This window comes from Aythya marila (genome assembly GCF_965140915.1).
Source record: "Aythya marila genome assembly, chromosome: 25".
Lineage (NCBI taxonomy): Eukaryota > Metazoa > Chordata > Aves > Anseriformes > Anatidae > Aythya > Aythya marila.
In genome coordinates, this window is record NC_139066.1 from 2,461,183 (window position 1) to 2,487,309 (window position 26,127).

The window sequence follows — 26,127 nt, forward strand, 5'->3', positions numbered from 1 at the left end:
CATGACTGTAAAGACTTTAGAGGGAAATGAAGATGAAGGAAAACAACTAGGTGGTCCATAGAAATCCTGGGATGGCTAGGCGACTCAAAATGGTGATTCACCCACACTCTAACATGTTTCTGTTAGCCCACGATGGACCATGTCTGGAGATGCTGATGACAGGCACAATTAGAAGAGGCTATCTCCAACTCTCACTCCCACCCAAACCAAACATGCCGGAGGCTGTGAACTGTTCAGGAGTTCAGCATGCTACAAATGCAGCTCACCTAGTAGAAGATATCTGAAAAGCAGTGAGGGTTCATCTGTTATGTAAAACCCCAACTTACATCAGCAGTGGGATCCCAGCATGGCAGGTAAATTTAAGCTGTGTTTTGTGGTCCTGTTTTATTCCACAGATGCTGATGGTCTGCAGCACAAGGCATGTGTTGTGCTCAGAGCCTAAAAACACTCAGCTCCTGTTGAGGGATTTTTGAAACAGCAAAGATCCCGTGGCTTGCTGCAGCTGAGCAAACCAAGCTACCAGGACGACTATGAGAAGTTCCCATGACAGTGTTCCCACATCACCCAGCTGAGGAATTTAGAAAAATATTGTTGCCAGTAGTTGGCTTCAAGGACAAGGTCTACGTGACTGCTAATCACAAGGGGGTTGTTTTCTTGTAGTTGTTTGAGTGCTTTTGACCAATAATCTTGTGTGAGACACTATCTGCCCCTGTTAAGTTCACTATAAAAGTCAGGCTATTCAGGTAATAAAATGGAGCATGATCCGACCATACTAGTGTCTGTCATGTTTTCGGCCGTTCTTCCTGCAACAAGCTCCACGCTGCTCTCGAGGAGGGTGTTGGCTGCCTCCAGGCATTTGTCCAGCTGGGACGCTGCAATGAGGGAGAGATAGGGGCACCATGGGAGTAAGGCAGGAAGAAAGGTCCACAGGCAGAAAGAAGAAAGGGGACACAGGACTCCCAGGAAATAGTGGTCCTGAAGAGGTCCACTATTAGGCCTCTAGCAGGCCTCACTGGAGAGAGCAGGGAGGAAGCCATTCTGTGGAGATCTGGAAAACAAGACTCACCAGCTCGGCTGCACAGCCAGGTCACAGCCTTGGCCTCCAGCAACTCACATAGGTCTTGATAATACCTGTTTTTCTTCTGCAGCCAGGTCACAGCCAGTACTGTGGCCCAGATGCTTGGCTCTGTGACCTGTAGAAGAACAATGACTCAGACCCGCTGACATTGTTGAGCACCTCTTCCTTTGTGACTCTGGTTCCTGACCCCTTCACTCACCTCTGGATGCCCTGGGATTCCAAGGGGTTCCACCAGCCAAGGTGTTCCCACTGCCCCAAGTCTACACGCTGGCACCACAAAGGATTATCTCCTTACCTCACCAGGCATCTTTCCCTTGATTTCAGCCTCATCGACTTGCAGTGCAGAAGCTAAGCTTGAGCTGAGGGTCCAAGAGCCATCTACATTCTGCAGTGCGACCAGCTCCTGACACTCATCAATGGCTTTGCTGACCCATGGCCCAAAAATTTGAGAGGACAAAACAAATTTGGGATCCACACACTCGAGAGAATAAATAGATGGTGGCGGTGGTTTAGGTGCTGTGGGAAAAAATGTAAACTGGAGGGTTTAAGGAATCACAGGAAAGCTGGCCCCTCTCTACTCCCCTGTGCTCTGAGAAAATGCCCAAAACACTGTGCTCTGAGCAATTACCTGCAGGCTGAGGACCTCCCTGCATATCTCCAAAATATTCCTATCATCAACCCTTTCTGGACGTCCCTAATTCATCCTTATTCTCCTAGCTTTCCTGCCCAGCCATGTCTCCAAACCCTCTCTTGATATCCTTAGAACATCTCATCCAAATGTGCATTCATGATGCAGCACTGGTCCTGACCTGTCTCTGGGTGTCCCTGACCTGGGTCCCATAATTGCTGAAGGACTTTAAGCTTTAAGCATGATTAGGGGAAAGGTTAAAGGCAAAATTCATTAGTTTTCAGACCAAGAGCAAACATGGAGAGTAACAACATAACCCTCTTGTCGGACATTTAATTAATCCCTAAATCTCCTGTCTGGATCAAGATCCCATACCTTTTGAGTGAGCCCCATTCTGAGCCAAGGCAGCAATGTCATGGGTTAGACGCTGCATGGCAAACCATGACTCCTGTACTGCAGTCAGCCAGCCAGGTGGGATGAAGATGCTCTTAGGAAAGCAAGAAGAGCTGCAAGTGGAGCCACGTAGCTGAAGGATCTGGCAGGCAACCAGTGACTGGTGGGGTGGCAGCAGTGCCAGGGGCCCTTTGAAGGAAACAGGGAAAGAGACTTAATTAAGCCCATGGGAAAGGAGTACCTGGTGGTGATGGGGCCTACCCCATGAGACTGGGGGCGCCCTGTGGTTGGGGTTCTGGCTCCTGTGGAATGAGAACATCCCATGGAGAAACCCCTCCAGATCTTTCCCCCAAGCATCTTTCCTTACCTTGGTACCAGGTAACCCACTGAGATGTGCGAACCCCCACATAACTGGTGAAGGGGCAGATGATCCCTGAAGTCAGGCTGATCTCGACTGCACGTTGCCTTGGTTCATCCCCTGACCCACTCACAACGTCTGCCAACAACATCCCGAGCAAGCACCTTGCAGCCAGACGATGACCTGCCAGCCTGGGGACAGAGTGGGGTGAGGCCCAACTACCTGGCTTTTCTCCGTGCTGGAGAAAGGTGGACAGAGATTGGTCCTGGACACCTAGGTTCTCTCCCTTCAGGGGTAAGAATGGGCAGAGGGAAGATGTGGATGCATGGGTCCCCTGTCTGCAGTGAAATGAGGTCCAGGTTCATGGGTCCTATCCCTGTGGGTTCCAAGCAGGGAAGGAAAGCATGCTTGGACACTTGGGTTCTCTCCCAGTTTGGGATGGTACTTGGAAGGTGGGAATGAATAAACAAGCTATCTGTTTCCTTTCTCAGCTGGAGTCCATGTGTAGGACAGGCTCTCACCGGCCATCTCCCTGTGGGCATAGTGGGAACGGGATCGTGTGAACGACATTCTGGCCATTCAGGCTGAACTGCAAGGTCAAGACACCGGTGGCCACTTTCGTATCCTGGTAACACATGGAAAAGTACTGGAGGTTACTGGAAATACATGATTGCTGCTGGGAGGTACTGGGAAATTACTCAGAGATTACTAGTAGTTAATGCAAGGTTATTAGGAAGTAACTGGAAATAACCATAGTGGCAGCTCTCACCTGGGCTTCTCCACGGATCTTTGCATAGAGATGGACGTGTTCACCCTGAAAGATGGACCGAGGTGTGCCTCCCAGCACCTCAGCCTCCAGGCCAAGGGGCAGAGTCCAGCTCAGAGAGACTCCCTCAGCTGCTGGCTTAAGGGCTCTTTTCAAGCAGTTCAGCACCTGGGTAGAAAGGGCAAGACACCACACTTTGGCAGCTCCATTAGAGTTCAGCATATGGCCCCTCTGTCCGAATTCCTTGGATAGCACGGGGATGTGTGGGGTGCCAGATGGCTTCCCTGGTAGCAGTCAGGTCTGTGAACCATGGGGGGGAGAAGTTCAGGCATCTGGGTTTTCTGTGGGGTGGGGCAGTGGGGTAGAGAGTTAGGGGAAGCCTGGGTGCCTGGGTTCCTTGGGGCAGCTGGGTCTTGGCTACCACAGGTGGGCAGTCCAGGTGCCAGGGTTACTGGAAAGTAGTATATCTGTGGAAAGAAGGGCACGAACCAGGGCTCCTGGGTTCCTACCACAACTACCAGTTCTTTGTCAGATTTGACGTAGGTAGCTTCACCCCTTGTCTCCCTGGCCAGAGTCATGGCCAGGGCAGCACTGTCCTCAGAGAAGCAGAAGGAGAAACACCTATGGTGGAAGCAGAGAAAGGTGTCAGAAATAGGAGCCAGAGATGGATGCATGCATGTAGGAAAAGAGTTGGAGAAGACAGGATGGAGTTTTAGGCAGGGGAACAAATCTAGGGTGCAGAACAAGGGGCAGGAGGAAGAGTAAGGAGTGGAGTGAGGAATTGGGGTTGGAGCTGGGGTTAGACAGGAGGTGGCAGGGAAGAGCTGGAGCTTGGGGCAGAGCTGGGACCAGTATGGTGGGGCTGGGGCAGAGCTTGTGGGCACATCAGGGTGTACAAATCCCTCCTCACTTTGTGATGGGTGCCTTGGGTGTGGGAGTATTAAGTAAAGACTCCCCTGTGGAGGCTTGACACAGGACAGAGCTGCGCAGGGTGGGAAGGGTCTCTGGGACACTGAAGGGGTTCAAGGATTCAGACAGGTGAACAGGGGCCCTCATCAATGATGGGAGGGGATCAAGGGATGACTAAGGACTGGGGGCAGAGAGTTCCAATTACCGGTGGCTGTTGTGATGATGGCAGACCTCAGCAGCAATGGCTTCCTTGTCAGGAGGTAGCCCAGTCATGAAGATGAAGAGCTGGGAGATAGGAGACATAAATGAATGGTGACACCTTGCACAAGACCCCAAAATGGGGACAGCAGGTCCCCAAAAGGGACCCAGGTGAGAGAGACCCTGTAGAGAGACTACCCCCAAGGAGAGATACCCATTCTCTCAGGGGACAGAACCCCCCTGAGATACGGACCCACCTTTTTTTCCTTTCCCCCACATAGTCTGTTCACCTTGGACCAGCATGCCCCTTGTGTCACTCTTTCCCCCCACACTCTGTGCTCCTCGGGGACACCTATCCCACCACTCCTCCATGCTCCTGTGCCCAGACCTGTCGTGCATGTCCGTGGGGCTGGGGCGTATTGTAGATTGTGCGAAGAGTTCCGAGCAGGTCAGCATCACCCAGACGAGAGCTGGTGGACGGGATGCGTTGCATTGCCTTGGTCAGGTTGTCTTGGGTATATTCAACACTTTGCCTACAGCAGGCACAACATGTTTGCAGAGCACATCACCCTGTGCTGGCCGTGGTGCTCCCCGAGACTCACCCCCATAGCTATATCTTCTGCAAGATCCTGCCCCATAGGAGGTCTTAAAGAGACCTTGCCTCATAGTTCCTACAACATTTTGCTCAACAGAACCCCAATAAATTCTCTCCCATGGTGCCACAAAGATCCTGTCCCCAGAATCCAGTCCTGCCCTCCAGCACCCAGCCATGCACTCCAGTACCCAGCCTTGCCCCATACCAATCTGCCTATTTCAGAACATCCAGACCTATCCTCCAGCATCTTGCTCTGCCTCACAGCAACCGGTCAAGCCCCACAGCATCCAGCCCTACTCGCCAGCATCTAATCCAGACACATAACACCCAGCCTGCCCCATGTTTGCTCACGGATAGATGCCCACAGATGTTGCTCCATAGCAGTAGATGTTGAAGTAGCAGCCCAGGGGGAGGCTTTTGAGAAGGAAGAGCAGGGATTCCTGTGGAAAGAAACTGCAGGCAGGTCTTAGGAGGTACCAGTGGTGGATACAGATGCCCTTGCCCTTATCTTGGTCTGGCTAAAGCCTCTGGACTCCTCTGGATGACCCCAGCCAGTGTCCTGACCTCTCCTAGGCACCCAAGATATTCCAGGACCCTTTCAGACCCCACCATTGCCCCTACCCACCCTGTTTCCCCCTGTCTCCCCCCCTCCCCCCCCCCCATGTCTGTGTCTCAAACACCTGCCCTGGCTTTGTTCCCTCTCAGCTTGCTCCCCAACTCGAGTTTGGTCCCTGCTCTGTGAAGGTACCTGCGCACACTCAAGGAAAGTGGTGTCCAGAAGGAAGATGAACTCCCCAGACAGGCACTGCCCAGGCACTGCATCAGGGATGCTGGGTGACAGAGTCACCAACACGAGGGGGTCACCAAGCAGGGAGCCTGGAGGAGGTATAGGGTGGGGATAAAGCCCAATTAGGCCCAGTTAGAGACCCCTCTCCTCATCCTAGTTCTGATCCTCATTGTGCCCTCAGCTTACACCATCCCAGAGATCCTGATAACCCACACTGGTGCCTTGTTACCCTACTGTAATGTACACAAGCTGCACAACACATTGCCCCCAGTACTCCAGCCCAGTGGCTCCAATACAGGTTACCCAGTAAGCCCTAATATAGGGGTCCTCATAGCCATCCTGGTACATCTAATACCTCATCACAATGTCCCCAGCACCTCACTGTGGAACCCTAGGACACACACTATCCCATCTGAATGCCTCCTATCTTTGTCCAGTGAAGCCTCTCACCCCACAGTCCCCAGTGTCCTCCTGTGCCTCAATGACTCCTGTTACTCAGAGGTGCCCCCATGCTCCCTCCCCTGATGAACTCACCAACGGGGGCCCCAGGGTCTCCCTTCTCCACCACAGCACTGACTTCAGTGGGGTCTCCATAATACACGAGCAGCTCAAAATCATCTCTTGGAGGGGTCTCAGCCAGTGAGACCTAGAGAAGGGATGCCTGGTCATAAACAGGAGGAGGAGGCCCAGGCCCAGCATTAGGCCAGGAGCACAAGCACCAATCCCAGTGCATCTCCTTTTTCTCAGTGATGATGCCACTTGCCCACTATCCCCAGGATCCTGGCCCTCAGGAGGCCACCAGTGATGACGCCACTTGCCCAGTATCTCCAGGATCCTGGCCCTCAGGAGGCCATACCTGTGCAGCGCTGTGGTCCTGGGCAGTGTAGATCAAAGGAGTAAGAGCACAGTTGGCCTTGGCATTGACCACACCACGGGGTGACTGCAGGCTGGCGGTGAGCAGCAGGCTGTAGTGAGGCTTGTTATTGAGACAATTCCAGGCTGCAAGGAGAAACATGGTACTGACAATGACACAGTCTCTCTCTTGAGTGCATGTGGGATTTGGCATCTATGTATAAGACATATGGGGATAACTAGGGATGATCGATAAAGTGTACGGAGGGGTTCCAGTGTCTGTTTATGTGAAATGTGTGGGGAAGGTGTGGATCTGTTTCAAGGGACACAACAAGAGTGGATCTGTTCATGGGTTGCATGGGGGAAAATTTGTGTCTCTTTCTTTGTGGGTACAAAGAAAGGTTGCATTAGATCTGCTTGTAAAGTATATGGGGGAGCTCTGGTCCTTCTGTAGAGTGTGTGACTGGGAGGGAAGGTTCCTTGTGGGGTTACTCACTGTAGTAGTTCCAGTGAGGATGCAGCGTGGCTGGCAACAAAAACTGGGCTGCTCCACCTAGCTTCCGTGGCAGCTCTTGGACATAGCGTAAGGTCACAACCATCTCCTTGCCAGGGGACAAGGAACCCAGGAAGCAGGCAAACACCTTGCCTGACTGCTCAGACTGATGCTGAAGGTACTCCCAGTTCTCCTGGCCCTTTGTAGCCTTGTGCAGCTGCTGGGTCTGGACGGAAAGGGGAGGGACAAAAAGCTGATCCCCAGGCAGACCATGGGCTGCTCATTCCATGCCCGTCTGGTGTTTCCCCCCATTCCTTCCTGAATGCTGGTACCTCATCCTGCAGCAAGGCCTGAACCTTGGCATCCTCATTTAAGGCCTGGAAAGAGTAGATGGTCATGTGGGGGGCGAGGGGGAAGACAAAGATGACTTCTGAGGAGGTACGACTCTTGTTCTGGTAGATCAGTTCAGAGGCCACATCAGCCACATAGTCCTGGATGGCAACATCCACCACTGCACTACAGAGAGGTACTGGGCACAGGGGTATATGGAGATCCTTCCCCAGCAAAAAGGATGCTGGTGCTGTTGGGAGAGATGCAACCTTTCCATCAGCACACATGAATGACACAAGGAGAGGGTTGGAGCTGCTTCAAGTGTGTGTTCCCACCCAGGAAATTAAAACTAGGTGGCCAATGAATAGCACACAATGACAGATTCTCCCCTCCCAATGGCAAAAGGGCATCCTAAGTCTTTATCCATGGATCATGTTTAACATTGTTGAAGGTCTAGCATGAGCCTGCCACAGAACAGTGTCCACTTCTACATTTCAGCTTCCTTTTTCCTCCATACCTCTGTCCCCCACCCTGATCTTGTAGACCCCTTGACCATTCCAATCCTTGTTTCCCTCTGGGAAGATCCAGCCTACCCTCCCTCTTTCTTTACCCTCCTTTGGGAGCATTCCCAAAATATCCCTGTCTGATCCACAGCTCACCGCCACTGACGTAGGATTTTTCTAGAAGTCCAAAGCTCTCACGCCACATCTCTGGAGACCTGTAGACAGGAAGGGGTGTGTTGGGTCTGTCTGAGCTGGAGTCACCTTTTCCCTACAGCAGCCTACACAGTGCTGTACTCTGCACTCGTAGCTGGAACAGCACTGATATCACTCCAGTGTTGTGTCTATTGCTGCATAGTGCTGGCACAGCATCAGGACTCCTTCCAAGCCCCCAAGAGCCAGCAGGCTGGGGGTGGGCAAGTGATGGGGAGGGGACATTGCTGGGGCAGCTGACCTAAACCAACCAAAGGGATATTCCATAACACCTGATGTCACACTCAGCAATAAAAGGGGGGGCTCTCGTGGGGGAGGGGGCTGTTCCTCCTGAACAACCACTACGCGTTTGGGGCCCTGCTTCCCAGGACGTGGCCGAACACCGCTCGCTGATGGGAAGTAGAGAATAATTTTTCCTCTCTCTGTGCTTCCGCGCGGACTGATTGCTTCTTTTGTCTCTGTTTTTTTTCCTCCCATTCCCTTTCCCTTTAATTAAACCTTTCTTATCTCAAACCTCGAGTTCTCTGTGTTGTATTTTCTCCCCCTTCCTCTTTGAGGAGAGGGGGAGTGAGAGAGCGGTTGTGGTGGAGCTCGGCTGCCCACCTGAGTAAAACCACCACAGTCCTTTTTGGCGCCCAACGTGGGGCTCGAGGGTTGAGATAATAATAGCATTGATTGAAGTATTTACAACTAACATATTGGTAGTCATAATGCTCGGTTTTCTGGTAATACTTTTCTGTGTGGATATGTTGTATATAGCCCACTCTCTGTTTTCTTTTTTCCTTTACATCCGATCGGAGAAAGTGTTGAAGTCTGTGCTTGTTTTTTTTATCATGTTGTGCTGTAACATACTGGCCTTCAGTTTTGTTTGGTATTCAGACCTGGCATTGTTATCCTCCTGGTCTCCTGGAGATTATCTTATTGAAAATATTAGGAATTACAGTGCCTTCTACTTTTCTCCCTGTGGGCTAATTACAGCAGCCTTTCAGTATCTTGGATACCCCTGGTCAGATATTATCCTCCTATCACTAGGTCTAGTGTTTGTCATCTTCCCCAAAGTAAAGCAATTTATTAAGAATATTATTCAAGGACCTGTCCCCAGACAAAGTTGTGGGTGGCAAGGTGTGTGGGGGGATTTGGGCAGGTACCTATCACGGTTTTCTCCTCCAATGGTTCTAAATTTCACCCCTGAACAAGTACAAAATCCAAGAAAACTGGTGGAATGTTTGAAAGACGTATGCCCTGACCCTGGCAATACTAGAGAACTCCACCAGCTGGCTGCACTCTGCTGGGGTCTGGCTTACGCCTATCAGATGTCAATTAACATTGCCCAGCACCCTCAAGGGGATAGGGAGGTTCCTGAATTTGATAATGAGACAGCACACACTGTGACCACCCTAGAGGACCGACCATCTATGGTATCAGTCGCCCCTGTAGTGAAGACGAAACAGTGGAAACGGAGATCAGGTCGTTTAGTAAGGGAAGAAGCTCCTTCTACGGATGAGGGAGAAGAGGAAAAGGCAAGTGGCTCTAAAGCAGCGTTATCACGGCAACATCGCGAAGAAGAGACTGAAATCATAGATGAATCAGAAACTACTCGGTCTCTATCTCTGAGTGAGCTGCGAGAAATACGGAAAGACTTCAGTCGCCATCCAGGTGAGCACATCCTCACTTGGCTGCTTCGATGCTGGGATAGTGGGGCCAATACCCAACAGCTAGAAGGCAACGAAGCCAAGCAGCTGGGATCCCTTTCTAGAGAAAGACTCATTGATAGAGTAATTGGAAGAGAGGCACAAGTTATCAGCCTCTGGAGGCGAATCCTAACAGCAGTGAAAGAAAGGTATCCCCACAAAGAGGATATTGTCTACCAAGTAAACAAATGGACCACTATGGATAAGGGCCTCCAGCAGCTGCGGGAATTAGCTGTGCTGGAGATGCTTTATAGTGATTTAAACAACGCCCAGGCACCTAAAGACCCCGATGAAGTGCAATGCACAGCGTCCATGTGGCGGAAGTTTGTACGAGCTGCACCCCCAACACATGCCAGCACACTGGCAGTCATGGGTTGGGACGAGGGGATGGGGCCAACTGTGGATACCGTGTCCAACCAGCTTCATAAATATGAAGAAAATCTCTCTCCCCCAGTACGGGGCTGCATTTCAGCTGTGGAGAAACTGTCCCAACGGTTAGATGAACACATAGCTTCGTCCTCACCTAAACGGAAAAATCTTTCGGCCATCAAGCGCCAGCAGTCCCCGGCTCAAACAAGGGAGAATCCGGGACGCACACCGCGAGGTACCTTGTGGTTTTATTTACGTGACCACGGGGAAGATATGAGGAAGTGGGATGGTGAACCGACCTCGGCCCTAGCTGCTCGGGTACGTGAGCTACGGAAAGATACAACAGCAACAAAGAGGGCCCCTAGGAAGATTGCTGCCCCAGTTTCTGTTGAACAGTCCCCCAGAGGCAGTAGAAGGAATAGTATTACTCCTGACCCTGATGAAGAGATTTCTGCTTCACGTTTGGAAGAAATAATTGATAGATACTCCGACCAGGATTAGTGGGGCCCTGCCTCTGGCCAGGTAGAGGAGAGGGACAACCGGATTTACTGGACTGTGTGGATTCGATGGCCTGGCACACCGGAACCGCAAAAATATAAAGCTTTAGTGGACACAGGTGCACAGTGTACCCTAATGCCGTCAGGCCACCAAGGGGCAGAACCCATCTCTATCTCCGGAGTGACGGGGGGATCCCAAGAGCTAACCATATTGGAAGCTGAAGTGAGTCTAACTGGGAATGAGTGGCAAAAGCACCCCATCGTGACTGGCCCAGAGGCTCCGTGCATCCTTGGCATAGACTACCTCAGGAAAGGGTACTTCAAGGATCCAAAAGGGTACCGGTGGGCTTTTGGCATAGCTGCCTTGAGCACAGAGAAGATTAAGCAGCTGTCTACCCTGCCTGGTCTCTCACAAGACCCTTCTGCTGTAGGATTGCTGAGGATTGAAGAACAGCAAGTGCCAATTGCAACTACAACTGTGCACCGGCGGCAATATCGCACCAACCGAGACTCCCTGATTCCTATCCATGAGTTAGTTCACCATCTGGAGAGCCAAGGAGTGATCAGCAAGACTCATTCACCTTTTAACAGTCCTATATGGCCAGTGCGGAAGTCCAATGGCGAGTGGAGGCTAACAGTGGACTATCGGGGCCTGAATGAAGTCACACCACCACTAAGTGCAGCAGTGCCAGACATGCTGGAACTCCAGTACGAACTAGAGTCAAAGGCAGCCAAGTGGTATGCTACAATTGATATTGCTAATGCATTTTTCTCTATCCCTCTAGCAGCAGCATGCAGGCCACAATTCGCTTTCACTTGGAGGGGCATTCAGTATACTTGGAATCGACTGCCCCAGGGGTGGAAACATAGCCCTACCATCTGCCATGGACTGATCCAGACGACACTGGAACAGGGGAACGCTCCTGAACACCTGCAGTATATCGATGATATCATCGTATGGGGTAACACAGCAGAAGAAGTTTTTGGGAAAGGGAAGAAAATAATTCAAATTCTTCTGAAAGCTGGATTTGCCATTAAACAGAATAAAGTCAAGGGACCTGCACAGGAAATCCAGTTCTTGGGGGTAAAATGGCAGGATGGACGTCGCCACATTCCGACGGATGTGATCAACAAAATAACAGTTATGTCTCCGCCAACTAGCAAAAAAGAAACACAAGCTTTCCTAGGTCTTGTGGGATTTTGGAGAATGCATGTGCCAGGCTATAGTCAGCTTGTGAGTCCTCTATATCGAGTGACTCGAAAGAGGAACTCTTTCGAGTGGGGCCCCGAGCAACAACAGGCCTTTGAACAACTCAAACAAGAAATAGCTCGTGCAGTAGCCCTTGGGCCTGTCCGTACTGGACCAGCTGTGCAAAACATACTGTACACTGCAGCTGGGGAGCATGGGCTCACCTGGAGCCTCTGGCAGAAGACCCCAGGAGAAACTCGAGGCCGACCTTTGGGGTTCTGGAGCCGGGCCTATCGAGGATCAGAAGCCAATTACACCCCAACTGAAAAGGAAATATTAACAGCATATGAGGGGATTAGAGCAGCTTCAGAAGTTGTTGGTACAGAAGCACAACTTCTCTTGGCCCCACGGCTACCTGTGTTACATTGGATGTTCAAAGAGAAAATCCCCACTACACATCATGCAACCGATGCTACGTGGAGTAAATGGGTAGCGTTAATTACACAGCGGGCTCGAATGGGGAAACCCAATCGCCCGGGAATCCTGGAAGAGATTATGGACTGGCCAGAGGGCAGGGATTTCGGAGCACCGACAGAAGAAGTAACGCGTGCTGAAGAGGCACCACCATACAATGAGTTGCCAGAAGACAGAAAGCAATATGTGTTGTTCACTGATGGATCCTGCCGTGTGGTAGGGAGCCATCGGAAGTGGAAAGCTGCTGTGTGGAGTCCCACACGACAAGTTGTGGAGGCCATGGAAGGGGAAGGTGAGTCAAGTCAGTATGCAGAAGTGAAAGCTATACAACTGGCCCTAGAAATTGCTGAAAGAGAAAAGTGGCCGGTACTGTATCTCTACACTGACTCATGGATGGTGGCAAATGCGCTATGGGGGTGGCTGCGACAATGGAAACAGAACAACTGGCAGCACAGAGGTAAACCTATCTGGGCTGCTACCCTGTGGCAAGATATTGCTGCCCGGGTAGAAAACCTGGCTGTAAAGGTACGTCATGTAGATGCCCATATGCCTAAGAATCGTGCTACCGAAGAACATCAGAACAACGAAGAAGTAGATCGAGCTTCAAAAATTGAAATAGCTCAGGTGGACCTGGACTGGGGACGTAAGGGTGAACTGTTTGTAGCTCGATGGGCTCATGAAACATCAGGACATCTGGGGAGGGACGCCACATATAGATGGGCTCGTGATCGAGGGGTGGACCTGACCATTGAGGCCATCACACAGGTTACCCATCAGTGTGAGACCTGTGCTGCAATTAAACGAGCCATGAGGGTAAAGTCTCCCTGGAACAGGGGGAGATGGCTTGGATTTCGATATGGTGAGGCCTGGCAGATTGACTACATCGGACCACTTCCACAAACCCGCCAAGGCAAACGGTACATACTCACCATGGTAGAAGCAACTACTGGGTGGCTGGAAACATACCCTGTAAACCATGCCACAGCCCGAAACACTATCTTGGGCCTGGAAAGGCAAGTGCTGTGGCGACATGGTACACCGGAGAGAATAGAGTCCGACAATGGGAGTCACTTCCGAAACAATTTGATCACTTCCTGGGCCAAGAGACATGGCATTGAATGGGTGTATCACATCCCTTATCACCCACAAGCCTCTGGGAAGGTTGAGAGGTACAATGGACTGTTAAAAACTATGCTGCGAGCATTGGGTGCTGGGACATGGAAACATTGGGATATAAATCTACCAGAGGCCACTTGGCTAGTTAACAACAGGGGGTCTGAAAGCCGTCCTGGTCCTGCTGAAACAAAACCCCTACACACTGTGGGAGAAGCTAAAGTCCCTGTAGTGCGTGTGGGGAAGTGGATGGGGAAGGCGGTGTGGGTTGCCCCTGCCTCGGGAAAAGGCAAACCCACTCGTGGGATTGTCTTTGCCCAAGGACCAGGGTATACCTGGTGGGTAATGCAGAAAGATGGGGATATCAAGTGTGTGCCTCAAGGAGATTTAACACTGGGAGAAAATTAATCTGTCATCCAAGTTATGTGTTGTAGGAGGACACTGCAGAACCAATGACAGGTCAACTTTGCAAGGAACCGGGCAAGTGCAACACTGATGTGAGCTAAGCTGGTGCTGGTGTCAAGAAAACCAACTTCGCCTGCCCTGAGTGACCACTTTGACAGATGAAGGCGAAACCATCAACAGTTCTTATGAGCATTTTGGGAAAAGACCTATAGAATAAAGAGAAGTACAGACATAAAAATGCTTCAATGAACAGAAAACAATGGTGATGAGAACATCTATATACTAAACTGTACCTGATTGTGACACAAATGTTATGGAATAAGGGGTGGAAGTTGTGTTGGGTCTGTCTGAGCTGGAGTCACCTTTTCCCTACAGCAGCCTACACAGTGCTGTACTCTGCACTCGTAGCTGGAACAGCACTGATATCACTCCAGTGTTGTGTCTATTGCTGCATAGTGCTGGCACAGCATCAGGACTCCTTCCAAGCCCCCAAGAGCCAGCAGGCTGGGGGTGGGCAAGTGATGGGGAGGGGACATTGCTGGGGCAGCTGACCTAAACCAACCAAAGGGATATTCCATAACACCTGATGTCACACTCAGCAATAAAAGGGGGGGCTCTCGTGGGGGAGGGGGCTGTTCCTCCTGAACAACCACTACGCGTTTGGGGCCCTGCTTCCCAGGACGTGGCCGAACACCGCTCGCTGATGGGAAGTAGAGAATAATTTTTCCTCTCTCTGTGCTTCCGCGCGGACTGATTGCTTCTTTTGTCTCTGTTTTTTTTCCTCCCATTCCCTTTCCCTTTAATTAAACCTTTCTTATCTCAAACCTCGAGTTCTCTGTGTTGTATTTTCTCCCCCTTCCTCTTTGAGGAGAGGGGGAGTGAGAGAGCGGTTGTGGTGGAGCTCGGCTGCCCACCTGAGTAAAACCACCACAAGGGGTCTCTTGTAAGAGGAGATACCACCAGGTAGCCTTTATCTGGTGAAGTTTCCTTGCTGTTTCCCCAGTCCTATGTGTGTGGCTGAAGGCCACCAGGTACCCACCAGGTACAGCCAGAGCAAACCCAGGGATTCAGAAATCCCTGTTTGTAAAGACTGTGCAATGACTCTGCAGTGAAGAGGTCTGCATCCCATTCCCATCATAGGAGAATCTTGAAGAGAACTGAGGGATAGCAACAGGAGACAGAGGAAAGCAAGAGTAGCTGTCTGTAATTTTATTGTGATGAACAATCCATGTCTGGATGAACAGGATGGCAGATGGGATCCATTTTGGGACAGACAGATGAAGAGATGGACAAAGAGAGACAGGAGATTTTTTGTTGAAGTAGATGAATAGATGGAACAATGGATGGATAGGTGGAAGGGTCCATTTTAGAAGGGATGAGTGCAGACCCACCACAGGCAGTATTGTGTGAATGCTGCTGCACAAGAGACAGCACCTGTGAGGGTATATTCATGGAGTAGCTTGCAAGGACAGGCTGAAAGGCCAGGCAATGTGGGGGGAAATGGCAGAGAGAGAAATGAAGGCAGGGTCAGGTATTCCATGGTGACAGAGCAAATCCCAGAAAGGCATTGGGGGGAGTGTGCAGGTAAGTTATGTTTGGTTGCCTTCTGCCCAAGTGCCTAGAGGTGAATGGGACTCCCCCACCTGTATCCCAAAGCCACCCATATAAGTTTCTCTGATTACAATACACTCGCCTCACTTTCTCCTGTTCTGGGGTGGCAGGGTCAGCAGCATCAGAAAAATCCCCACCCCACCATTATGCTGACAGTGTGGACAAAGAAACCAAATAGGGTGTTTTCTTTCTTCTTCCTTGCGGAAGTAGGGCTGAGTGATGGGCAGAGGGATGGAATGAACAGGAGCAAGCTCTTCCCAGTGATGGAGGACAATGAACAGACAACAGGGAGCAAATAACAAAACGTAGAACAAACAAGCAGGCACTCACCAGTGTCGTGGTTTAACCCGGCCGGCAGCTAAACACCACGCAGCCGTTCGCTCACCCTACCCCCTCCCTCTCTGGGACGGGGGAGAGAAATGGAAAGTGAAGCCCGTGAGTTGAGATAAAGACAGTTTAATAAGACAGGAAAATAATAATAACAAAATAATAATAACAATAATAATAATAATGATACAATGGTGATAATAGGAAAGTAATAATAATATGTACAAACAAGTGATGCACAATGCAATTGCTCACCACCTGCTGACCGATGCCCAGCCTAACCCCGAGCAGTCTGGCCCCCTCCCCCCGGCTAGCCACCCCTATATATTGTTTAGCATGACGTCAGATGGTATGGAATACCCCTTTGGCTAGTTTGGGTCACCTGTCCTGGGTCTGTCCCCTCCCAGCTCTTACTGCACCCCCAGCCTGCCTGTTGGCAGGACAGAGCGAAAGGCTGAGATGTCCTTGGCTTGGTATAAGCACTGGTCTGCAACAATTAAAACATCGGGGTGTTATCAGCACTCTTCTCATCCTAAGCCAAAACACAGCATTCCACCAGCTACTAGGAAGAAAATTAATTCTGTTCTAACTGAAACCAGGACACCAGAATAACAGCCGGGGTCGTCAGCTGGGAGAGACAGACAATCAGATGCACTGAAGAGATAGAAGAGGAAGGGGAAGAGGCAGTAAGAGGCAAACAACAGGCAAACGGAAGGGATGGAAGAGGAAGAGATGGAGAGACCGAGCAAGAGATGTTCAAGCAAATGGGAAGATGCAGGGCTACATAGCTGGAGAAGTGTCTGCAATGTGGAGAGAGTCGGAGGGACGCAAGGGCGGATGGACAGGCAGGGGAAGGCGGGCAGGGGCGGGGAGAGGCCGTCGGGGACGCCAAGCTCCTCCTGTGCGGCCGGAGGGTCTGGCTGCCCTGGGGGTGGTGGGGGTCACATGGGCCGTGCGTGTCGGGAAGCCTGGGGGGCTGCGGGGTGAGGAGGAGCGTGGGGACATCCCCGGTGGACGGCACTTAGTGGGGGCAGGGACCCCCACTTGGTGGGACCCCCACTTGGTGGGACCCCTCTCCCGCCAAGTCCCACCTCGGAAGTGAAAGTGGTGGTGGGCAAGGAAGCGTCTGCATACAGACTGCGTTGCTGCAGCCAGTGCAGCCTCCACGCCTTGTTCCCAACAGCGCCTGAACGGGAAGGGTAAGTGGGGCAGGGAGCATCATCCCTCGCCACAGGCTTGTATAGGCTGTGCCCAGCACCCGCTGCCCCCAAGGACAGTGCTGCAAATCCCTCAGCAAAACTGCTCCTGCCCAAGCAGTGTCTGCCAAACCTCCCCACACTACCCAGCTCTTCAGCTCAGTCCTCACTTCTGGTGCAATGAGCATTAGCTGCCAAAGGCCTCGTGCAGCCAGGCTGGTGTCTTGTGTGCTCCTGAGGTGGCAGCACTCCTCCCTCCACGGTCCTGTCCCACTGCCAGGCCAGCAGAACTGGCTGCAGATTTAGAGGATTGTCTCAAGTCCTTACATGGATTAGTGGCAGGCTGTTAATTGGGTTAGAGATTGTGAAGCCTCAAACGCAACATTCTGGCCAGCCGAATAAGGGAGAGAATTGGTAGACAAGCTCAGACTCACACACCTCCTTTTCACTGGTATGTTTCCTCTGCAGGATTGGAATACTCTGACTCCACCTTCCTCTCATAATATAGCTCCATGCTTATATGACCCAGGCAGCAGTTTGAGACAACACACCTCATTTGTGGTCTATAGATGCCTAGGAGGCCAAATTACACTTGATTTCAGATGATCCTGCAGCACAACTCTCAATTGTCAACCAAACCTGGGCAGTTTTCTTCAAACTGCCTCTATGTATTGGTGTGCTCCTCAGACAAGATGACACCAAGGGCTATGCTGATGGTGTCACAGCCTTGATCATCACAGACAATTCTAGTTGCCCTTTTTTCAAATTGTGCCACAGTGAGACCAGCCTCATTACACTTATAGAGATCAAGTCCTTTAATGAAATGGGTGAACATGCCATTGGGAGATGACTACCTTCAAGTACTGGTTGAACACCTCACGTTGTCTCCAATTGACTTGGTGCAAATGAATCATATAAAATATCCTGAGCTAGAAGGAACTCACAAGGATCGTTAAGTCTGATTCCTGGCTCCACACAGGACTCTTAAAAATTAAACCTTATCTTCCACCTGCATCAAGGTACTGCACCTGGGTTGGGGCAATCCCAGATATGAGCACAGACTGGGAGAAGAACTCATTGAGAGCAGCCATGCCGAAAAGAACTTGGGGATACTCGTGGATGAAAAGCTTGACATGAGCCAGCAGTGTGCACTTGTAGCCCAGCAGGCCAAGGGCATCCTGGGCTGCATCAACAGTAAATACGATGTAGAAAGTATAAGAAAGCCAAACTCTTCTGAATTGGCCAGGTGGGGCTCAAGGGCTCAAGGCCCTCATTGGCTTCATTGGCTCAAGGGCATCTCAAACTGTATACAAGCCTGTATCCTATTTTTGTTATAGGGTAAACTCAAGGTTTCACTCCAAAAGAATAAACAAATGCTGATGAAACAATGGTGATCAGAGGATTGTGATGTGTGAGTGTACTCAGCAAGTGGCAGGGAGAAGAACTTGTGAGGTAGAGGGTCAGTGCCAAGGAGCCATTTGTTTAGTCTGTTTCGTCTCCTTTGTAATGAGGAATCGTAGAATGATAGAATCAGAGTATGTTTTGGGTTGGAAGGGACCTTAAAGATCATTGAATTCCCCCTACCCCCCACCCTTCTACCCTTCTGCCACCCGCCCCCCCCAGGGGGGATGCATTCCACTAGACCAGGTAGCTCAAAGCCACATCCAACCTGACCTTAAGTGCTTTCAGGGCTGGGGCAGGAGATAAAGAACACTGTGTTCACTATGTTGCCATACCAGCCATAAAGTGAAATATTGTAGTTCCGTACTTGGAACATCCTCAGAAGTAGAAGGACATCAAGAAAAGCCATTAAGCCCATGGGTTTGGTTGCACCGAGCAGAGAAAGGGGTGTTTAAAGGCTTATATAACAGTGGACTGGGGCTGAGATGCAACATTTAAGCCCGTACATAAATCCAGAGATGACCTGGATCACGATGGAGGGGAGGGAGCTGTGAGTTAGGATGGAGCCTGTCAGCAGGCTTGTGATAAACGTCTCAGGCACATGTATTGCCATCAGAGTGTCTTGGCTGATCACTATGATGGAGGCCTGGAGAGCAGGTCCTGTGCATCTGCCAGTCTCTTGGAAACATGAGTTTGTGTAGGTGGATCCATGTAATCTCCTCTCCACATTCTGTGTGGGATGGATTGCTGACTGAAACAATCATGTTTCCCAACACCTGGAGATTGCTGTTTGACTTCTGTAAGGGAAGTTTGATACAGAAGAAGTCTATGACTTTCTGTTCTGTCTTTAATCAAAGCCTGTGAATTTCTGCTCTGATGAGCTCCAGTGTGAACATACTGTCCAACTCCATTTCCAGTCTTGCATCTAACACTGGTCTCCATTAAAAGTCCACGTAACTTTTCTTTCTGCTTCTGCCTGTCATTTTGTCAAGGCACCTTGCCAGATTTTACCAGAGCTGCAAAGTAACAGAGACTTTAGCACCACATTCCTCAAGGGACTCATTAAAATGCTGGCAGCTTTAATGAGTTCTGCATGTGGTTTCCAGCCACTTTCTTCAGAGTTGTAAACATTGTGTAGCTAATTAGGGAGCTCTCAGATGTGTTTCAGTGAATAAATACAGCATTACTTTTGTTTGTCACTTGTTTTAATTATGTATTGCAAGAATGGAAAATGAAGATATTTTGAAAGGAAATTATTCTGGTTTATGTCCTGGTGGGAATCAGGCAGAAAGAGGAAAGTATCTTTTGGTAGCCAGAGACACCCTTTGGTTCATGTTCTGGGAATAAAGCAATTCTTGTTACAGTCTCTTTTCTTGCTACTGCAGCCCACAGCAGGGCCACAGCTATTTGCAGAGTCTATGCCTGCTCTAATTACCCCGTCTTTATTTGTTGTACTAACAATGCACAGAAGCAGGAGGAATATTCATCACCATTACCCCAAAATTTCAAGTCTTGTGGCTTGTTTTAGTGAAAGTAAGAAAGTCTATTTTTAATATATTTTTTTAAAATGACATCGTTTTTCCTGTGAGTCTGACAAAATCCAGTTTCTTCTGGACATGAACCCTGAAAAGAGCTGGCTCAATAGAGAGGTGGACAGGTGATAGAAATTTTCAGGAGAAATTAGACTGAAAAATAATTAAATAAAAGAATGTACAGAAAGAAATTAAGAAGAGGTGAATACATATGCAGAAGAGAACGTCCAGCGAGGGTATCCAGCTCCCCACAGGGGCAGAGCCTGTAGATCAAGGCAATGGATTGTCCCCCTCTCCTCAGGACTCATCAGACCACACCTGGATTTAATGTCCACTTTTGTTCTCCTCAAAGACATAGACAAACTGGGGCAAGTCCAGTGGAATGTCACTGAAACTGCTGGGGCTGGAGCACTTGCTCTGTGAGGGTAATGGTATCCTGGGCTGCATTAGGAAGAGTGTTGCCAGAAGGACGAGGGAAGTGATCCTTTTGCTCTATTCAGCACTGATGAGTCAGCACCTGAAATACTGTATTCAGTTCTGGGTTCTCCAGTACAAGGACATGGAGCTACTGGACAGAGGGCAACAAGTGGCCACATGTGATTAAGGGACCGGAGCACCTCTCCTATGAGTAAAGGCTGAGAGAGCTGGGACTATTCATCCTGGACAAGAAAATGCTCAGGTGGAATCTCATCCATGTATAAAAATATCTGAAGGGAGGTTGCAAAAAGGCTAGAGCCAGGCTCTTTGCAGTCATGCCCACTGTCAGGACAAGAGGCAGAAGACACAAACAGGAGGATCCATCTGAACATCAAGATTTTTTTTTTTTTTCCTGTATGGATGACCAAGCACTGGCACAGATTTCTCAGAGAGGTTGTGGAGTTTCTCTTCTTGGAGATACTAAAAAGCCATCTGGACATGGTCCTCGCTATAGGTAGCCCTGTTTAAGCAAGGGGTTTGCAGCAAATGACCTCCAAAGGTCCCTTACAACCTCAACTATCCTGTAATTCTGTGACAAATAGAGAAAAATGATCCTCTTCCACAAGCTCATATAATTCCTTTATAATTTTTTTTTTCCAGGCCTTCTTTGGGATTTCTTTGGCCCACACATGAGATAAATGAATTAGATCTCTCTCTCTCTCTTTCTTTCCTCTCTCACCCCCATTTCTGTTTGTATGCAAGTATGCAAAAGGAATGAAGGCTTAGAAACTTTGACTTGTTTTCCAGAAATGTTCTTTTTATAGATTTGGAAATTTCTGTTGCTAGACAGCTCTAGCAACTAATCTTGTTTGCCTTTTCTGTGAACATGTTCTAGAAAAGCCCCTTTTCTGTCTCTGAAGATTATGAGTATAGTGATAAACTTTTTTTCTTTTGGAGTTACAGCTGGATGACAGGAGAGATCCTAGGGTGTATAAAGTAGCATCAGCTGTATATATGGGTGGCTGAAGTTAGATCTTTGTCATTAGATTCAGCAGTTTATAAAGATCACTTTAGCTTGCCAGGGGATTGCTTCTGAGAGAGATGGTGTACTCTCCAGACCCCACTGTCTGTATTGAGCAATTCTCTGTGATATATGAAAAAATAGAAAATCTTTGCAATGTAGGGTGTGATATTTGTGAACTTGCTTTTCCAAGTGAACGGGACCAAGTAAAGAATGTGGAAAGCAAAGCCACAAACAACATCCCAGTATGCAGTATGATATATGAGGGTGTTGAAATAAGGCGTGTTGAAAACGGCCTTGATTTTTCTGTTATAGTCAGCTCATTCACAGCTTCCTGGTACATAAAAAATTCTTTTTAACTGCAGCTGAATTTCCTGTTTCCTTCTTAGGAAGAACCCCAGAACCTGCTTCTCAGCACGTGCTTTTTAACAAGACTGAATGAAAGTAACTGGAGAAGCAAGCAATGAGTGAATCAGGTGAATATGAACAGGCACTCCTTGATTGTATCTTAGACCCTGCAGCCTGGGTTCTGGGGAGTACCAGCACTGTGCATTCTGGAAGGTACCAGAATAGCAAGGTTGGTGGAAAATACCAAAATTGCTTTATCATACCATCATGGGCAGGATGGAATGGTACTAAGTAATAATCATCTCATGGTTCTATAATTAGTAGTCCTAAGAGAAGAGTCCCTTGAAATCTGCAGGTGTTTTCCCAAAACTGGGCTCTTTACCTGGTATGCAAGGAGCTGATTAACACACATAGTCAAGATATTTGTTTATTTCATGTCTGCACAAAGATGGGTGTTAAGTGGTAACTCCACAGAGCTAGCACACTGATTGTCCCAATTGCAGTTTCTTTATACTAGTCTATTTACTTATTATTGCTTAATTATTACAACTGATGAATAGAAGTTAGTTCCTATATTTCTAAAGAACATGTAAAGATGCAGTAACATTTTAATCTGCTATTCATGTGCATATAATGAATGGTCTTAAGTGAGGAGTGGTCTTTTTATGACTAGGGGGCTAATGTGAGGAGAGGTCTTGCCTTAAGAAAGCGTGATTTTCAAAGTATTTCACATTATAATGAATTAAGTTCATCTAGCTGACTTGGGTAACTTTATAGAATATAGCCAAATGACGTTTCCTGGTTTTTGGAATTAAGTCTGTCTGTCTGTAATTTTTATTTATTTATTTATTTGTGTGCATGCCCAAGATTGTACTGTTCTTTCTTGGTGACTCATACTATGGTCTTCTTGTTTTATTTTATTCATTAGTCTTTCATCACAGGACCACAGTGGGCTGCACTCTTGATCTCCCCCTGAGCTGGGTACTCCTGAGAGCATGTGCTTCTCAGGGCTGAATCCTCGAGGAAGAAGCTCATCTGTGGGCAAATGCCGACAAGGAAGTGGGGATACCCCAGGGGGAAGGTGTGCATCTCAATACTGACCCTTCAAGGAAAAAGCTCACCCCTGGACAAATGCTGATGAAGAAGTAGGGTGAGTAATTCACTCTATGGGGTATTTTGGAAGTGCACAACTGGATTTAAACATCCCCCCAATGTTGGCTAGATCCCATACTTCTCAAAAGGTTTTCCTTGTGCACTTAGCTCTGATCACCTGTCAGTAAAGATAGTTTACTGGATGTCAAATGTCTGCATGTGTTTATTGTGGATTCCTAATGTGTACTTCAAAGCACAACAGGTGGAGCATCACTTGTAAGGGGTCAATACTCAGCCTTCCATGACTACCTTCTCTCTTGATGCCCCCCACCCATCTCTGGTTGGTGTTGCACCATTGAGTCGCTTGCCACTCTGGTGCTGTTGGGAGTGGAAGAGTCCCCGACCAACAGATTGGTGTGCTCTGGACTGTACCCTCTCCCATCCAAAGGCAGCAAGTTGAGCCAGGCAAGGCCTTATGGCCATCCCATCTGGGTCACTAAATTGTTGTCCCACAGCTGGGTTCTCTACCCAGTGTGCAAAGAGATTATTAACACACAGAGTTGAGATATTTGTTTATTTCATATCTGTGCAGAGTTGGGTGCTTAGGTGGTAGTTCCACAAAACTAGCACATTTTTCAATGCTGCAAACACATCTTTACACAAATCAATTAGACACAAACTTAATACAATTGGTGGCTAAATGAGAATGACAACTTCTAATTGGCTAATTCCCTGTCTTGTGTTGGTTTAAAGGCACCATGACACTTATATTCCCTGCAAATACCATATGAGGAGTGGGTTAAAAGTGAGGAAGGGGCTATTTCTGATAAGGAGGTGTGGTTTTCATATGTAAATGAAGATAGTTCACCCAAAGTTCAACCAACAAGTCATCTTGCTCTCTCAGCTATTTCTTATCTCTTTATTGTTGACAAGCGTCAATTTATGTGTTTAGCCAGAACTCATTTTCCTATGGTCTTTATTTCTGAACTTACCATGGAATCCTCCCCTTTCTCCCCTTCCTTGAGCCAGGATGTCCTTGGTTGCATATTTATGGCCTAAACTTCTGTGACTAACCTTTGATCATCATGCTTCCTTCTCTGTGAAATTCCACCAACTCTTACTTCTATAATTCACTATCACTATAATTCTCTTTGAGACCAGAATGAAGAGTATTAGCTTCTATTTTATTCAAGTCTCACTTCTTATTTCTGTTTCTTCTTAATTGTTCAAGAGTTCTCAGGAAATCTTTTGTTTGTCGTGTTGGATTTACCCTTCATTTCCACTAGAGTTTCAAATGACTGTCTAGCCCTTTTTCTGAGTATTTGGCTACAGCAGCTTACACAACGTTGGATTATGACATATATACATACAAACATAATTTCCCTGGTTACCACTAACTCAATCACGTTTCAGAACCAAATTCCCAAGTCTGGAAACCAGAAAGTAAGCCATTTCCAGACCTTGGAGAAACCTAAAGAAGTGTTGTTCCTTTGTACTCTATGTAAAATCTACATGTTTCCAAATTTCATTTAAATCCATTGCTATCCTTCCACTTTATCCTTCCACTTTGATCAATATATACATAGCAGCTGGTACTTATTACTGTACATACTCCCCCTTGTGATGCTAACAGCATGTCTAAAGCCATTTTATCCTGTACTGTTTTTTATCATTAGCTGTGACACTTCTTCCTGTAAGACTGATGGTGCGTCAGAAGTCCTGTTCCCTATTGCCTCGACTATCGCAGAAATGTTAATTATATCCTTCTCTGGTTCGCTAACCCTCAGTCACAGAATAAACCACCTGTCAAAAGAATGAAATACAGTATTCCTTTCAATTAATGGGTTTTGTACTCTTTTACTTCTCTGCATGAAAATTCTAAGCCATATCTGTTCCTTATTCCTCTTTTTCTACACTTTTCATGTTGAAAAATGTACAGCCCCCAGGGTGCAAATGCCATCCCAATTTGGTAACATCCACTTTCTGGCTTTAATGCTACATATCCAATGTTGGTCTTTTCCATCAGGGACTGGCCATGCAGCAAGCTTGCACAATCTTTTCCCACACTGATAAGCATTTCTGAAATCTATGGTTCCGTTGCAACTTAGGTAATTTCCCATGTAAAAATGTACTGTTTTAGGTAACCTAGCTTGTTTGTACCTTTGGGAGGACTACACCTCTGTATACAAATGGAGTAGATATTATATGGCATTGAGGCAATTAATTCCTATTCCTGGGGGTCTGTTGCTTCATTAATCTTGAAGTTTGTTTTGGCCCAAAGGTGCTTCCAAGAAACAAATGAAGGAATAGCTCCACCAATTAAGATAATCCTTTTTCTGCATGTTCAGGGAAAGTGGTGCAAATCCAATGACTAGTCTTATTAGCTAACTCAACTATCTTGAGTTAGATAAGTGGGGATTTTCTTTCCAAGGTGTGGCCTGTACCACTATATTGTTGACACTCATATTAACCACCAATATCACTAAGTGTATTAAAGCCATAATCCTCCTCTGCATTTGGTTGGTCATTATTTCTGAGCAAGATAGTATTCCTATCGATCAAATAAGATATGTAGATGTGATAAGATAGACCGCAGTGTGTGTAGTCCAGAGTAGAAGGTGAGGTCCCTTCCACCTTTCCTTTAGTAGTTCCTCCTTCCAGGTTCAAATGTAGACTGAGTCTCCCAGCCTGAAATCATGCTCTGGGACATCCAAGGGAAGTAAGTCTCGCTAGTTAGGATACCTGTGTGGAGAAAACAGTAGCCACAAAAGAGGTATCAAGTAATCTTTCATTGCTCTCTACAGGTACATTAAAGGAGGCTGTAGCGAGGTGGGGGTTGGTCTGTTCTCCCACGTGCCTGGTGACAGGACGAGGGGGAATGGGCTTAAGTTGAGCCACCAAGTGATTTCCTTGAATCACTTCTCCTTGTCCTTTTTCATCAACTTTGCAATGAATTATTGCTAATTCCTTTGGCTCTAAAACCTTCTTGCCCTTTTTGAAGATAGGAGTGTCTTTTGCTTTCCTCCAGTCTTTGGGCACCTCTCCCAGTAAACATGATTAATCAAGCGTTATAGAGAGTGGCCTCACAATAACATCTTCCAGCTCGCTCAGCACTTATGTGTGCATCCCATCAGGGCCCAATGGATTTACATTACATATGTCAAAAAAAAAAAAAAAAAAAAGAAGTCTGCAGATAACACATAAGAAACATACATAAGAAATATACACATATATGTGTGTATAAGAAATACGAGGGGTGAAAAACACATTTCTGATTACTATGTAGCAGTTATAAGATGAAATGTAACATCCACAAAATCTTTGCAATGTAGGGTATGATATTT

The 26,127-nt window shown here is 48.1% G+C and overlaps 1 protein-coding gene across 1 annotated transcript; it reads right to left on the bottom strand.

Moving 5' to 3' along the window:
- Positions 1–266: 266 nt before the first annotated feature.
- Positions 267–16,513, bottom strand: LOC309887349 (von Willebrand factor A domain-containing protein 5A-like; the record flags this gene model as incomplete). The annotated part of the gene is made up of 19 exons (XM_082778972.1): positions 16,381–16,513; positions 8,047–8,105; positions 7,390–7,637; positions 7,061–7,283; positions 6,569–6,711; positions 6,247–6,358; positions 5,674–5,801; positions 5,277–5,365; positions 4,719–4,863; positions 4,338–4,417; positions 3,736–3,844; positions 3,227–3,391; positions 2,979–3,082; positions 2,467–2,648; positions 2,082–2,288; positions 1,374–1,594; positions 1,067–1,193; positions 774–872; positions 267–280 (listed from the first exon to the last, which is right to left on the bottom strand). The coding sequence occupies exons 2-19, from the start codon at positions 8,093–8,095 to the stop codon at positions 267–269; spliced, it is 2,445 nt and encodes an 814-aa protein (XP_082635098.1). The 5' UTR covers positions 8,096–8,105; positions 16,381–16,513.
- Positions 16,514–26,127: the final 9,614 nt, after the last annotated feature.